The sequence below is a fragment of the Camelina sativa genome, chromosome 18, assembly GCF_000633955.1.
Source record: "Camelina sativa cultivar DH55 chromosome 18, Cs, whole genome shotgun sequence".
Lineage (NCBI taxonomy): Eukaryota > Viridiplantae > Streptophyta > Magnoliopsida > Brassicales > Brassicaceae > Camelina > Camelina sativa.
In genome coordinates this window covers 9,166,547-9,179,511 of record NC_025702.1, presented here as the reverse complement: position 1 = coordinate 9,179,511, position 12,965 = coordinate 9,166,547, and the positions used below count along the sequence as shown (strand labels likewise).

General features: G+C 35.4%; 2 protein-coding genes and 1 pseudogene across 2 annotated transcripts; 2 read left to right on the top strand and 1 right to left on the bottom strand.

The window, feature by feature from the left end:
* LOC104763283 (importin subunit alpha-1-like) lies at positions 187–2,229 on the top strand. Its single transcript, XM_010486678.2, has 9 exons — positions 187–286; positions 387–490; positions 593–709; positions 800–985; positions 1,068–1,222; positions 1,300–1,378; positions 1,479–1,607; positions 1,735–1,862; positions 1,944–2,229. Exons 1-9 carry the CDS (start codon positions 187–189, stop codon positions 2,227–2,229), a joined length of 1,284 nt encoding a protein of 427 aa, XP_010484980.1.
* LOC104760913 (GATA transcription factor 16-like) lies at positions 4,301–5,374 on the top strand. Its single transcript, XM_010483905.2, has 3 exons — positions 4,301–4,550; positions 4,639–4,773; positions 4,883–5,374. The coding sequence occupies exons 1-3, from the start codon at positions 4,530–4,532 to the stop codon at positions 5,138–5,140; spliced, it is 414 nt and encodes a 137-aa protein (XP_010482207.1). The 5' UTR covers positions 4,301–4,529; the 3' UTR covers positions 5,141–5,374.
* Positions 7,573–11,340, bottom strand: LOC104763282 (annotated as a pseudogene).

The following is a 12,965-nucleotide window of genomic DNA, read 5'->3' as shown; positions in this document are numbered from 1 at the left end:
ACCATCTTTGTTTGTAATCTTGCTCTGCTCAATTGCTAAAGTTCTCTGCCTCTTTCACACATTTCAGTTGAGAATTCTAGGGCTTATCTTCAAGTTTCGTAAACTGCTTTTGGAGAGGTCGAAGAAGAAGAGCGAAAAAAAAAGCCAACGTCGCTAGAAAACCCAAGCTTCGTCGTTCGTCACACGATGTTCTCAGAAATTGCGTGTTTCCTTGATGGGTTTTACTCAAATGATCGTTCAAGACAGCTTGAATCCGCTGCCAAGATCAAGGAGTTTCTCTTAAAGAGTAAAACTTTCTTCTTCTTTTTTACGTTTCTTGAAGAGATTCGTCTTTTTATCAATAAACTCGAATGTTTCTTTTAAGTTTTTGTGCTCTCTCTGTCCAGATATGCCAGGAATAGGGCCTTTTGGTACTCAAAGGCTGACATATTATGGAGTTATACGTCGTTTTGTTGGATTTCTTCACATGAAAGATTCCCCTGAGCTTCCCGTACGTTAGAAAATTTCCCATAATCCATGATTTGATATTTATGAATTATGATGATGATCAGTGTAATCTTTGATTCTGATGTATTCAATGATCTTTTTCTAGTGTCTGGCAGCTGAGGCTCTATCAATCGTTGCTGCTATTAAACCGGATCTGGTTGTTGATCAAGATCCTGGTCCAAAGCTAGTCAAGCTTATTGCTTCACCTTATATCCGTGATCCGGTAATCATTATATTGTATACTACTTCTCTAGTTAGAATATGATTTCTCTTTGGCACAGATTATGAGTTTTTGACATTTTTATTCTTGCAGGCTTTACTGGCACTGGCTAATGTTGCTGCTGATCCAGTACACCATGACTATCTTCTTAAGTCTGGTGCATTGATGCCACTGTTGAATCTGCTGTCCAAGGATACTACTACCTTGTCGACGCTCAGAGCTGCCACTCTTACTTTGTGTAACTTGTGTCGTGGCAACCCTCCACCCACCTTCGAACAGGTCTTTTTACCTATCTCTCTGTTTCCTCTGTTTGTATACATCCAAAACTTGAATTTCAACATTTGAATGCATTGATTAACAGGTGCTACATGCACTTGAACTACATCTTCATTCAAATGATGAAAGAGTCTTGGAAAATGTTTGCTCGGCCATTCAGTATCTGTGTAATGGTTCAGAAGATGGAATCCAGAGTGTGATCGATGCTGGTTTTGTCCCAAAACTAGTTGAACTTCTCCAGTTAGTACTAGTACTTCTCCTTTTGTGACATGTTTGAATACTCAAAAGGCTGACAATTATGTTTGTTTCTTTTACAGACACCCTTCCCCATCTGTGCTTATTCCTGTACCGCGTCTCATTGAAACTATAGTTAGTAAACATAAGGACCAGATCCAAGTATGTAACGTTAAAACTTTTCGAAATTTCAGTGTCTTTAGTACGTTTATACCACTATTAGTAGAGAGGAGATTCATTGCTTGTGTTTTTATATGTTCAGTGTGTGATCGATTGTGGTGCTTTACGCATTATTTCTGACCTGTTTAATCGAGACTATGACGAACAAGTAAAGACAGCCACCTTCTTGGCGGTTATAAGCATCACCTCAGGCTTTAGAGAACATATTCAGGTGAGAACTGACAAGTTATTTGTTGCTTTCTCATGTGCATCAGTTTTTTTATTGTTGTAGTTGCAGAACATATACAAACTTTACACTTGTGTTGCTGTCGTTAATTCCTTTCCCCTGGTGATAACAGGCAGTTATTGATGAAAATTTAATTCCAAAGTTGGTCAGTCTGGCTCAAAATGATAAATTGGGAATGAAGAAGGTAGCTGTATGGGCAATTTCAAATGCAACCTTAAGTGGTTCTCATGAGCAAATCATGTACGTCCCTGTCTTCTCTCTTTTTTCACTTAAACAAGCTTACTTAATCATTAATTCACTATCTCCATTGGTTTGATTCAGGTTCTTGGTGGAGCAGGGTTGCATAAAACCTTTATGTGATCTCCTGTTACATCCAGATCCAATTATCATCTCAGCGTGTCTGAATGGAATGGAAAAGATTTTGGAGGTTGGAAAGGCAGTGATGATGAACATAGGAGGAAACGTGAACAATTACACTCAACAGATCGAAGACGCGGAAGGTCTAGGAAAGATTGAGAACATGCAACACCACGAAAACAACGAGATCTCCGAGAAGGCTTCCAATATTCTAAAGACATACTGGGAGGAAGACGATGGTGAGAATTGAGAAGACACAAACAACCTCCAAGGTGATGATCTCGTTTTGCAGTTGTGAGAGAACCAGATCTTCATCTACCTTTCAAACTGTTTAAAAATCTTCATCTACACTATGAGATTCCACACAATCTAATCGAAAAAATGACTCTCTAGATATTAAGAGATTCGGTTGATTTAGGAAAGATGACTGTTGATACGTTTATCCATTAAGAGATTAGGCTGAAATGTACAGTATTTGGCATATTAGATGAATGTCAGAGAAGGTGATCTTTGGACATATTGGTAACGTTGTAGGTGTTGTTCAACTTTTACTAACAACATATTTTTCAGCCAGGAGATGAGTTCAAAGGTTTTTAACTTCATACTATAAATCGCTCTCATCTTTCAACACTAAGTTCCTGATGAACTCGATCAGGGATGGATCGTTGATTAAGGCAATTATCGTTGAACAGTTGTAGATACATAGATTGAAAAAAAGTGTTACGCATAATAAACACACTTATTGAACTGGCCATGCATCTTGTAAAGAAAAGAAAGCTGATCAAACAGATTAGTCAGATTGTTTGGTTCCAGAGAATTATTGATTGGCTTCAAGAACTCTGTAATCATCCAAACCAAACAAAACAACTTAGCTTTCTATGTGATCACATAAGATAAACAAAGAAAACAGTAGAACCATACAAGAGTGTGAGGTTAATAAATTTTCTCAATCATTTTGGAGTATGTCTCTTGTTAAGCGATTTGCGTAAACATGGCTACAGAGAGACAAAATCAGGTAAATTCAGAAGCATTTATAACTTCCTTAATAAACAAGAAATCAAAGACTTACATATATTTTAGGTAAGGCAGTGACGCACATTCCATAGGGCTTGAACCAAAAAGGTAATTTGGCACAAGTCACTGCAAAAACAAGCAAAAGGTTCCCCCATTTTATAAATTTTGTCAACTAGGACAGTAAAAAAATAGAGGAAACTGAACAAAAAGAACACTCCTCACGTAAATTCAAGATACCGAAGCTTGGGAAAACTCTGGTGAAAGTCTACCTGGAAGACTGAATCTCTTTAAGGGACACTGCAAATGAAGCAACATTAGCTACATAGAGTTAAAAACCATAGATTTCCTCCGGCTACTTTCTTACAAGTGTGTGATATGACAAGTGTTCCTTTGGCTCCAGTGTTCGTAGAGTCTACATTGTTTTGTTTTGTTTTGTTGAAGTTTAATGTCGTCTAGTTGAAAAGAGGCTTAGTAAAAAGTTGCTCAAATCATGAAATATTGCTGGTTAATAGAGCAAAAAAAAAAGAGGTTTTGTAATCACATTCATTTTTTACTCAACCAACAGTTTTAGTATTTTAACACCATTTAGAAAAGAGAGAGAGACAGACGGAGAGGTGATCAAGATAAAATGTAAGTACTGTATGTGGTTCAAGTGGGAGACAAACCAGTCGCTTTCTTTTCTTCTCAATCAATTTTAAACCTCAAAATGAATATCCTCCCAACCAATACACTGTCCAAAAAGCACAAAATCTTGTTTTTTTCAACATTTTAAGATAAGTCTTTATCATCATAACCTATTTCAAGTATTGTCACTTTGACCCATGACATTGTTAAGTCAACATTACACACCAAGCACACAATCTTATTTGGTAACCATTTGCAAATATATGGTCTGAATCCTATCTACATGGCTTCATTCCCTACCACTCTTGTTTCTTTTCTCCTTTATAATCAACCACTCTAACATATTAGTAGTATCTCAACTTTTCACTATATACATTTTTTCCCCCAAAAATTTGGAAGGTAAGATTGAATGAACGGCTACGATCAAAAAGTACAAGTGAATCATCATGATTGACCCACTCGAAGAAACCGTACACCGTTCCGTATGTGATCAAACACACCGGTCAAAGTGGCGCCCTTTTTCTTTTCACCAAAATCAACTCACAATAATAATAAGCGAACTTGTGTTTGGCGGGTGGCTTCATCTGATAATAGAGAAGAAACAAAAGGGTGTTTTCGTCATTTTAAAATCAAAATCCTAGGGTTTAATTCCATAACCAATTTTTATAAAATCGCGTTTAGTTTTTTTTTTTCGTATCATTGTGATTTGTGTCTGTCGGTTAGGTTCTCTCTCTCTGACACTCACTTATTCACTCTTTCCAAGTTCTCTTGCACATGTTCTATGAAGAGAGACGTGATCTTCTCTAAACCCTAGATTGATTCCTGATCCTTCCTTTCTCATCTCTGTTTTCAAACCCTAGCTTTCTTGATCCCGATCGCGCGGCGCCAATCTTCGAATTCAACTGATCGAGAATGTTGGATCACAGTGAAGAGGTTAAATGATGATCTGCTTCTTCTTCTTCTTTTGATTCTGATGATGATTGATGATTTAGTAGTTAGCTGATCGCTATGTGTGTTCCAGGTTTTGGTTGATTCGGAAACCATGAAAGGAAGAGTTGGAGATGTTATGATCGAACAGAGCAACAACAAGAAGACTTGTGCTGATTGTGGTACAAGCAAAACCCCTCTTTGGCGTGGTGGTCCTTCTGGTCCCAATGTTAAGACATAAACCCTAATTTCACTCCGATTTGGGTGAAGCAATCGAGTTTGATCCTTCGATCTTGTCTCTGATCTGATATGTTTTTTTTTGGTTGTGTTCTATGTAGTCATTGTGTAACGCGTGTGGGATCAGAAACACGAAGAAGAGAAGAGGAACAGAGGATGACAATAACAAGAAACCGAAGAAATCGAGTCCCGGCGGCGGAAACCCTAGATTTAGTGAATCACTAAAACAGAGGTTGATTGATTTGGGGATGACGAAGAGTCATCGATCAACGGTGGAGAAGCAACGACGGAAGCTTGGTGAGGAAGAACAAGCCGCTGTGTTACTCATGGCTCTATCTTATGGCTCTGTGTACACTTAAGTGGTTCCTACACCATGATTAGGGTTTTAATTCTTGTGTTTGGGGAGCAATGATGATGATGATTAGTGATGATGACTAACAAAAAAATTGGGTGTGAAATTTTGTGTTTTTTCCAATTCAATTTGTTTTGGATTTTTGTGGGTATCTCTATGTTGTGATTTTTGGAAATCACAAAAAAAAAGTTTTGGAAATTGTTCGAAGATTAATGAAAGAAACAAAAGATATTCGGTGGTAGAAGTAGTAGTATTATTTAATTTCGAACATTCGTTTTAAATTATTGTTCTCTGTGTTGAAATTTTGTCTTTATTAAGACATGAATGGGGCTTGCCTATCTGTTAAGCACAAATCTTGTCCAGTCCCAAAACTATAATACAGTATAATTTTGAATTTTTTAAATGACAAATAAATTTAAATTTTCTCATAATTGTATGTTCTGAGTTTCCTCACTATTTTTCATTATGCTGTCACTTTTTAGGTTCAATTCTCTCATTAATCGTATATATAAAAAGAGAATTTTACACCCACTTTCTCCCATTCTATTAACACCCACTTTTAACTCTTGCTATACTTTTTGTTTGTGTAGTTACTCCAATACCTTCTAGCAAAAAAAATTATTATCAACACTACCATCTAACTACTACTTTTCTGTTTTTCTCTATTTTTTATGTCTCTCTCTCATCTTCCAAATAACATCTCTCTCAAGTTCCACAAACCTCAATTATATAGTAGCACTCATCATTCATCTCTTTTTCTTAACTCCAGACTCTTCCACCGAAAGAAAAAAAACTCATTATACGGTTCCAGTCGTATTTGGGTGCATCTTCATCATCATCAATCAATGGGTAGCAGCTGGAAAATACCAATTGGAAAAGATCTATAATTTTTTTTTCTGGGTTGTCTCTCTTGCTTAATTCTTTCTAATGGCGACATGATGAGAGAGTAAACATTACCTTTACAAGATGTCTGAGTTTGTGTCCTTTGAATCTAATTCTTATGAGATAAATTGTCTGTTTTACAATTATGAAATATTTAAAATTTATCACTTTAGATTATATGAAATTCGATATGGGTTTTCTTGGTTTTATTGTGATTTTGTGATTTTACTGATTAATTGTGGTCTTGTGAGCTTTTTAATATTGAATTTGTTTTAGTTCGATCTGGGAAAATGTTTGAGTTTTGTTTTGTGAATGTTATCCATTACTTATATTGTATCCACAAATAGTTATCCATTTAGATAAGTTTGACTAATAATGTATCCACAAATATTGTATCCACAAATAGTTATCTATGTGGACAAATATCGTATCCACAAATTGCATTATAACCTCATATGTTTCCATATGGACACGCTGTCATAGACACCTGAATTGATAGGTATTACTTCTATTTTGTATGAATAAACACAATTAACTATTTATTAACAATACTGCAATTGACTATCCACTTATCATTTGAACAAATGTTCAACGACAAATGGATACCTTATAATCTAAAAATTCATAAAAAAATATAGAAATATGTATCTTAAAATGTTGAAAATATATAATCATAACATATTTTATATAAATAAATAGAGAATTTGTTTTATGATAACCATTTAAAGTGTTAACAAAAAAAAAAATAGAGAAAACAAGGAGAGAGACAAAATTGTCCAAAAAACAAGGACACCTAACATCAAATTTAAGAAAGTATAGTGAGTTTGTAAAGTAGGTTTCTGTGAAACAACTTCAACCTAAAGTGGGTGTGGGTGCAATAAACCCTATATAAAATTACTTCCAAATTTCTTTTCCATCAGTTTCGTGGGAATCAAACAATTATAAAAGTACGGAATGGTCATTTTTGTTACATACTAATAACAAATATTATGATGTGTCAACATTAAAACCCATATCATTAATTGCATGTCCCGAAGTTAGGTAACACAGATCTGGGTCTGGCTGCATGGAAAATGTTTTTCTTTATACACGTCTACTAGACCTAGTTAAAAATGTGTATAGTATGCTTAGTTGTAAAATCAACTCGAGTCGCTATTTAGTAGGAGTACTAAACTTAACTGTAAACTTTTGCATATTTTAAATAATTTAACATTATTAAATACTGTATTTGATTATTAACAAAAACATAGATAAATCTTATGAAACAGAGACAACCTGCATTACATTCCTCTGTCACACCAAGACACCAACACTTAAATTTCTTGCTCCTAAATTAAAATGTTAAATACCCAAAACTTTGTTTATTACATGGTGTGTGTGTGTGGAGATCTCAACATTTCAACTCATTGTCCAGAGAGATTCAATCCATCGTCTAGAAACCCCGTACATATACATGTAAGTAAAAGCCAAAGCACATGTACTTAACCAAAAAAAAAACAGAGGATTGAAGCTTGTTTTGCTGGATAAAGAAAATCCAAGAACTGTGCTGAAATGGTTTTAAGACAACTTACGTTTCACAGAGGCGATGAAGGCATCGACAAGGCAAAGCCATGCTCGACGCCAAGAACAATCGACATACATAAGTACAAGAATGCCTATCAGTGCAGTCACATAAGTTGCAGTTGTACTCCAATAGAAGACCAACATGTCAATAACAACTTCATTATCATCTTCTTCTCCTTCATTATTTGTTTCCTCTGAGTTCTTAGCTCCACAGCTTCTATCGGTTGGCCGTCCACAGAGACGAGGATTGCCTATGTAGCTGGTCTCGTCGAAGGTGTTAAATTGCCTACATTGGGGAATGATGTCTGATAAATTGTTGTAAGAGACGTTGAAGACAGCAAGAGAAGTTAGGTTGGTTAATTGGTGAGGAATGCTTCCTTGTAACATGTTATATGAAAGATCAAGGCTCTCAATGTCCTCCAATTTGGAGAAACTATCTGGTATATGACTCGACAAGAAATTGCGAGACAGATTCAAGGCTCTTAGTTTAGAGAGATCTCCAAGCTCTGCTGGGATAACACCACTTAATTCATTGCTTGACAGATCCAAGCCATACATATAATCAAGTGTTCCTTCGCTGAACTCAGATCCCCCAGTATAAGAATCATACCTATGCTTTGCTGCAAATTTGATTTCAATTTTCAGATGAGTTAAGTAGTCCAACCTGAAAGACTCAACCACAAATGTTGATTTGTATAATCCCAAGTATAAGTTTTCCAAAGAGGAAACTGCACCAATGTAGTCAAATTGATTATCGTTCCCTCCCAGTCCAAATGATAAATTACTGAGACACAAAGGTATAACGCCATTGAGCTTGTTATTTGAAAGATCTAAAAGTCTGATGCTTCTCCATTCACACAGCATCCTTGGAATACTTCCAGTTAAGTTGTTACCCCTCAGCAAAAGAATACTCATGTCGTGGGCATTTACAAACTGCGGGATACTCCCAGAGAGATGATTGTTCCGTAAATCAAGTATTTGGACATTTTCGAACCATGTGTCCGGAATTGGCCCTGTGAAGTTGTTGTTGTGTAGGAAAAAGCTTGGCCAAAGTACACTACCAACATGTGATGGTAAGGCTCCAGTTAAAAGGTTTGCAGAGAGGTCTAGAAAATAAAGATTTTCATAGACCAGAAGCGAAGGTGGTATTGCACCTTCTAAAAAATTGTTGGACATGTTAAGTAAAAACAAACTAACCCCGATCTTCCAGGTAAATAAGTTGTTATCGATTCTTAGCACCAACAATAAAGTGAAGTTTGTACGTCTTTGAAGGAAATGGCCGCTAAATTTGTTGTGAGACAGCTGCAGGAATCCTAATGAAAAGCAACCTGTGCCAAAGCTTCTAGGTAGCTCTCATGATAAATTATTATAAGACAGGTCCAAGAATGAAATGTTTTTCGTTTCACCCATAGACGATGGAAAATTCCCTTGGAACACATTATTCGAGCCATTCATATGTACCATATTCCGAAGCACACGACCAATATTATCAGGTACCTGCCCACCAATATCATTTTCTGATATATCCAAAACCTTCAAATTATGCATGACTAGTGTAGGCATTTGAAAGACAGTGAATGAATTGTTCTTCAACTGTAAGACTTCAAGTTCTGGATTATTCTCCAACAGCCATGTAGGAACGTTTCCAAATAATCTATTGCCGGATAGATCAACTAGACGCAAGTTCTTCTGGTACATGTGAAAGTTGGGGATTTTCTCCAAGCCGCAAAATCGTAATACAACAACACTTAGTTGAAATTTTGGCTGCCAAGTATTATCTGTCTCCACTTGTACCATATCAGATGCTGATGAAATTATGAGCACCTTGAGCTTTGTGAGGTTAGCAAGTGGATCAAGAGAGAAGAAGCCTTCAAAGCTATTATCTGACAATGATAGATATTCGAGGGACTCAAGGCTACTGTAACTAGATGGTATATTTCCACTTAATTGGTTTGATGAGAGGTCAAGAAGCCGTAGCTTGATCAAGCTACCAAAACACAGAGGAAGCTGACCTACAAGATTATTTCCTCTCAGATCTAGTTCCCGCAGATTCTTCATTTCGCAAAAAGCTGCAAACAAGGATAGTTTGGAAAACAACAAGATGATGAGGAATAATAAGAGTAGTTGTATTCCTCTCAAGAATTCGTAAGAAACTTCTCAGACGTAATATGTTATGTTGTTTAATTAGATAATCTTGGAGGTGAAGCAAAGACGGATTACCTTCTATTTGTATCGGTCCTTTGAAACCATTTCGAGCAAGACTCAGAACTTCCAAGTTATTTAAATTCTTTAATTCTGAAATAAAGTAGACAAACGTTATACTTTGAAAAAAATGATCTTTTTGGGAAAAGATAAGCTAGATTCACATCAAATCTTAATATTTAAATTAGTAAAGCTTGAGCAAACTTGCCTTTCCATTCCATTGAGCTATAAATTCCATTTTCACTTAGATCTAGAGCTTTCAGCTTCTTTAAATAAGGGAACTCTGCCATAAAACAAAGAAACAAAAATCAAAGATCCCTACAAATAATATGGACATGATGTACTTAAAATGGCATAAACTAGCATCAGCAATTATGTGAGAGTTAAACCTGTTAAAGTTCTACTACAGCGAAAGAAAGACAAATATTTTACTATATGGACAGTCACTATTGATGAAAATGTTACCTCTTACAGGCATTGAGCCGTTAAATGAGTTTCCCCTCAGATTCAACAGTTCCAAGTTTGTCAAGTTTTTGAGTTCTGAAAGAGAGTCCAATAGAATACTCTTTCCATAAGAACTAAAATAAAGACAAGGTATATTGTATCGATTACTACAGAAAAGATAAACAATCTAACCAATGATACACCAGCAATAAGTTGCTTGTTCTAGAAGGAGAAACATACCTTTAATAGGAAAATGGCCATCCACTAAGTTATACCGAAGAAAAAGATTTTTAAGTGATGTAGCAGCATTAAGAAAGGGAAGGATATTGTTGTTGAAATCATTTGAAGATAAATTCAGATTCTCGAGGTTTCTCAATTTCCTTAGGCTTTTATAACCTGCAAAATAAAATCTCGTTAACAAAGTATACAAAACTAACATAGCTCCTTCTAATCACTTGGATAAGTTCCATGATAAATTGATAATAGTCTAGTACTTTGCATGCAAATGGAGATAGTGTGAGTTGAACTGTACGGTGTTTGGAAGGAACATGAGTGAATGTGCTACATGGCATAGACATCAACTTTCTTTTCATGCTGGAAATAATCTAAGGTACTATAGTTTTAAATGGTATCAACTTTCAAGAATTTATGAAAAAATTTAGTGCAGGGAAAAATGTTTTGAAATAGAGATCACAAGTGGTAAGAAGAAAGAAACATTGGGAGAAACCTGATATACCTTCCACATCATCAACCAATCTGTTTAACCTGGACTCGGATAAGTCCAGAATTCGAACCTCTTCAAAAGGATGCAGCAAAGAAAGATTTAGAGGAGAACTCTTTAAATACATCGATTTATAAAGGGAAAGCTCCATAACTCGCCTGCTTGTACGATTGCACTTAACTTCCTCCCACAGGCAGCAATCGCTATTTGTATCATTAGTCCAAGTAGGGAGAAACAAAGTCATGATTCCATCCTTGGCTCTTTGAAATGACAAATTTTTTGAGCTCCAACAAAGCTTTCCTTTCTTTCATGATACAGCTTTTATATCCATGTAGTTGCCCCAACATTATCATCATCCATATCAGCTTTTGACCCAAGAATACCTTCGCTTCCATTTGTTTGAGCCAAAACAAAAATTCAGAGGTTTAACAAAATTGGATTGTAGGTTTGATGTTGTCCAGATATGTCCATGTTTACAAGCATTAAAAACTTCTGTTTGATATTGAAGAATTAAAAAAACAAAGTTGCATCAGAAAATATATATATATATATGTATAGTTTACAAAGTTAATATATTATGTGGCAAAAACTCCATATTATAGAATATGACATACTTTGTGACGTGCTTTAGCATTGTCAACTTCAACTAAGCTATATGCTCAACTAAACAAAGACAGGTTGTATGCATAAGCCACGACAGTTCCCTCATCCTAAAGAATAAAAAAGCTAAGTCATAATTATATAATTTGCAACATTTAGTTACTAGGAATGATTCAAGAGCAAGCAAAAAACTATGGTCAGCTTACAAAACTATACTTAAATATCCCCCAAGAGTCCAAGACGCTTTCTTTAGCCTATAATATATCATCTTTGAGCAATGTACGCTAGTTGAATTATTCAGATAAAAACTCAGCCAAATAAATTACCAAAAAAAAAAACACTCAAAACGGTAAACTGGAGCGAGTTGCTGCTAAACCACCAAACACAAACCCTCTCGTTTCAGCGTAAACTCTAAATTTCCATCGCCAATTCGGCGACATAAGAATTGGGGAATGATTGATTCGCCCTAGGACGGTAACTCAAAGTCAGGTCAATGGAGAACACAATGGTAAAAGAAGAAGAAGATTGAAATAGTAGACGGCCATGGATCTATCGTGCAAGCAAGCTTCTGAATTTCAAACTGTTGGTTGATTCTTATTACTGTAGTTACTAGTGTTCTTAAATTTTGGATCTCCGATACGCTTGTTGGGTTTTGTTTTGGGCTAGAAAAGAATTGGCCCAATTAAATAGAAGTAATGCACTCATAAGAGTCCTACCGAAGGCAAACACCACAGACGACGTTACTCTACAAAACATGGAGCCTTAAAATGTTGCCCATTGCTTGTAATGGTGTTGATTTACAATTATTTTCCTTATGTCTTTCATCAGAAAATTAAGAAGATTGATAGATATGCATGGCCAAATGAGTAACTCGTGACAGCGACGTCGTGGCGGTTCAACGCAACACGATTGTCCATACAATATTATTGATCCTTGGGCACATGTCACAGTGTGAATTATGGGTTTATTTGAATATCTGATCAGTGTCAAGATGATGTGTTTTCACTTTTAGAGATTGTCACGTTTATACGTTATACTTGAAAATAATGGAGCATGTCAAAAAGAAAGAAAGTCGTACGTGTTTCTGCGTTTTGTTTAATTTTGCATTAACTAGGACTCACACCCCGCAATGTCGCGGGGAAAATATTTTAAAAAAAAGTAAATCAAATTTAAAATTTAAAATTATGCATTATAAAATCATTTAAATGTAATATAATAGTTTGAATTATGCATTATAAAATCATTTAAATGTAATATAATAGTTTGAATACATAATCATTAAACATAAACTGTTACCAATCATCAAAATGAAAACTTATAACAAAAAAAATATTATGTAGAATAGACGCAACTTTGCAAAAAACATTGTTTAAAGTATAATAAATATAGAAGATATTTTATGAAGAATTATGATAAAGAG

Bases quoted from the DNA above. Each gene is read 5' to 3' on its own strand.
- LOC104760913 (XM_010483905.2), top strand. From the start codon at position 4,530: ATGTTGGATCACAGTGAAGAG. The intron at 4,551-4,638 runs GTTAAATGATGA...TGTGTGTTCCAG, and splicing joins TGTTGGATCACAGTGAAGAG to GTTTTGGTTGATTCGGAAAC. The intron at 4,774-4,882 runs GTTAAGACATAA...TGTTCTATGTAG, and splicing joins GTGGTCCTTCTGGTCCCAAT to TCATTGTGTAACGCGTGTGG.
- LOC104763283 (XM_010486678.2), top strand. From the start codon at position 187: ATGTTCTCAGAAATTGCGTGTTTCCTTGATGGGTTTTACTCAAATGAT. The intron at 710-799 runs GTAATCATTATA...TTATTCTTGCAG, and splicing joins CACCTTATATCCGTGATCCG to GCTTTACTGGCACTGGCTAA. The intron at 1,863-1,943 runs GTACGTCCCTGT...GGTTTGATTCAG, and splicing joins GGTTCTCATGAGCAAATCAT to GTTCTTGGTGGAGCAGGGTT.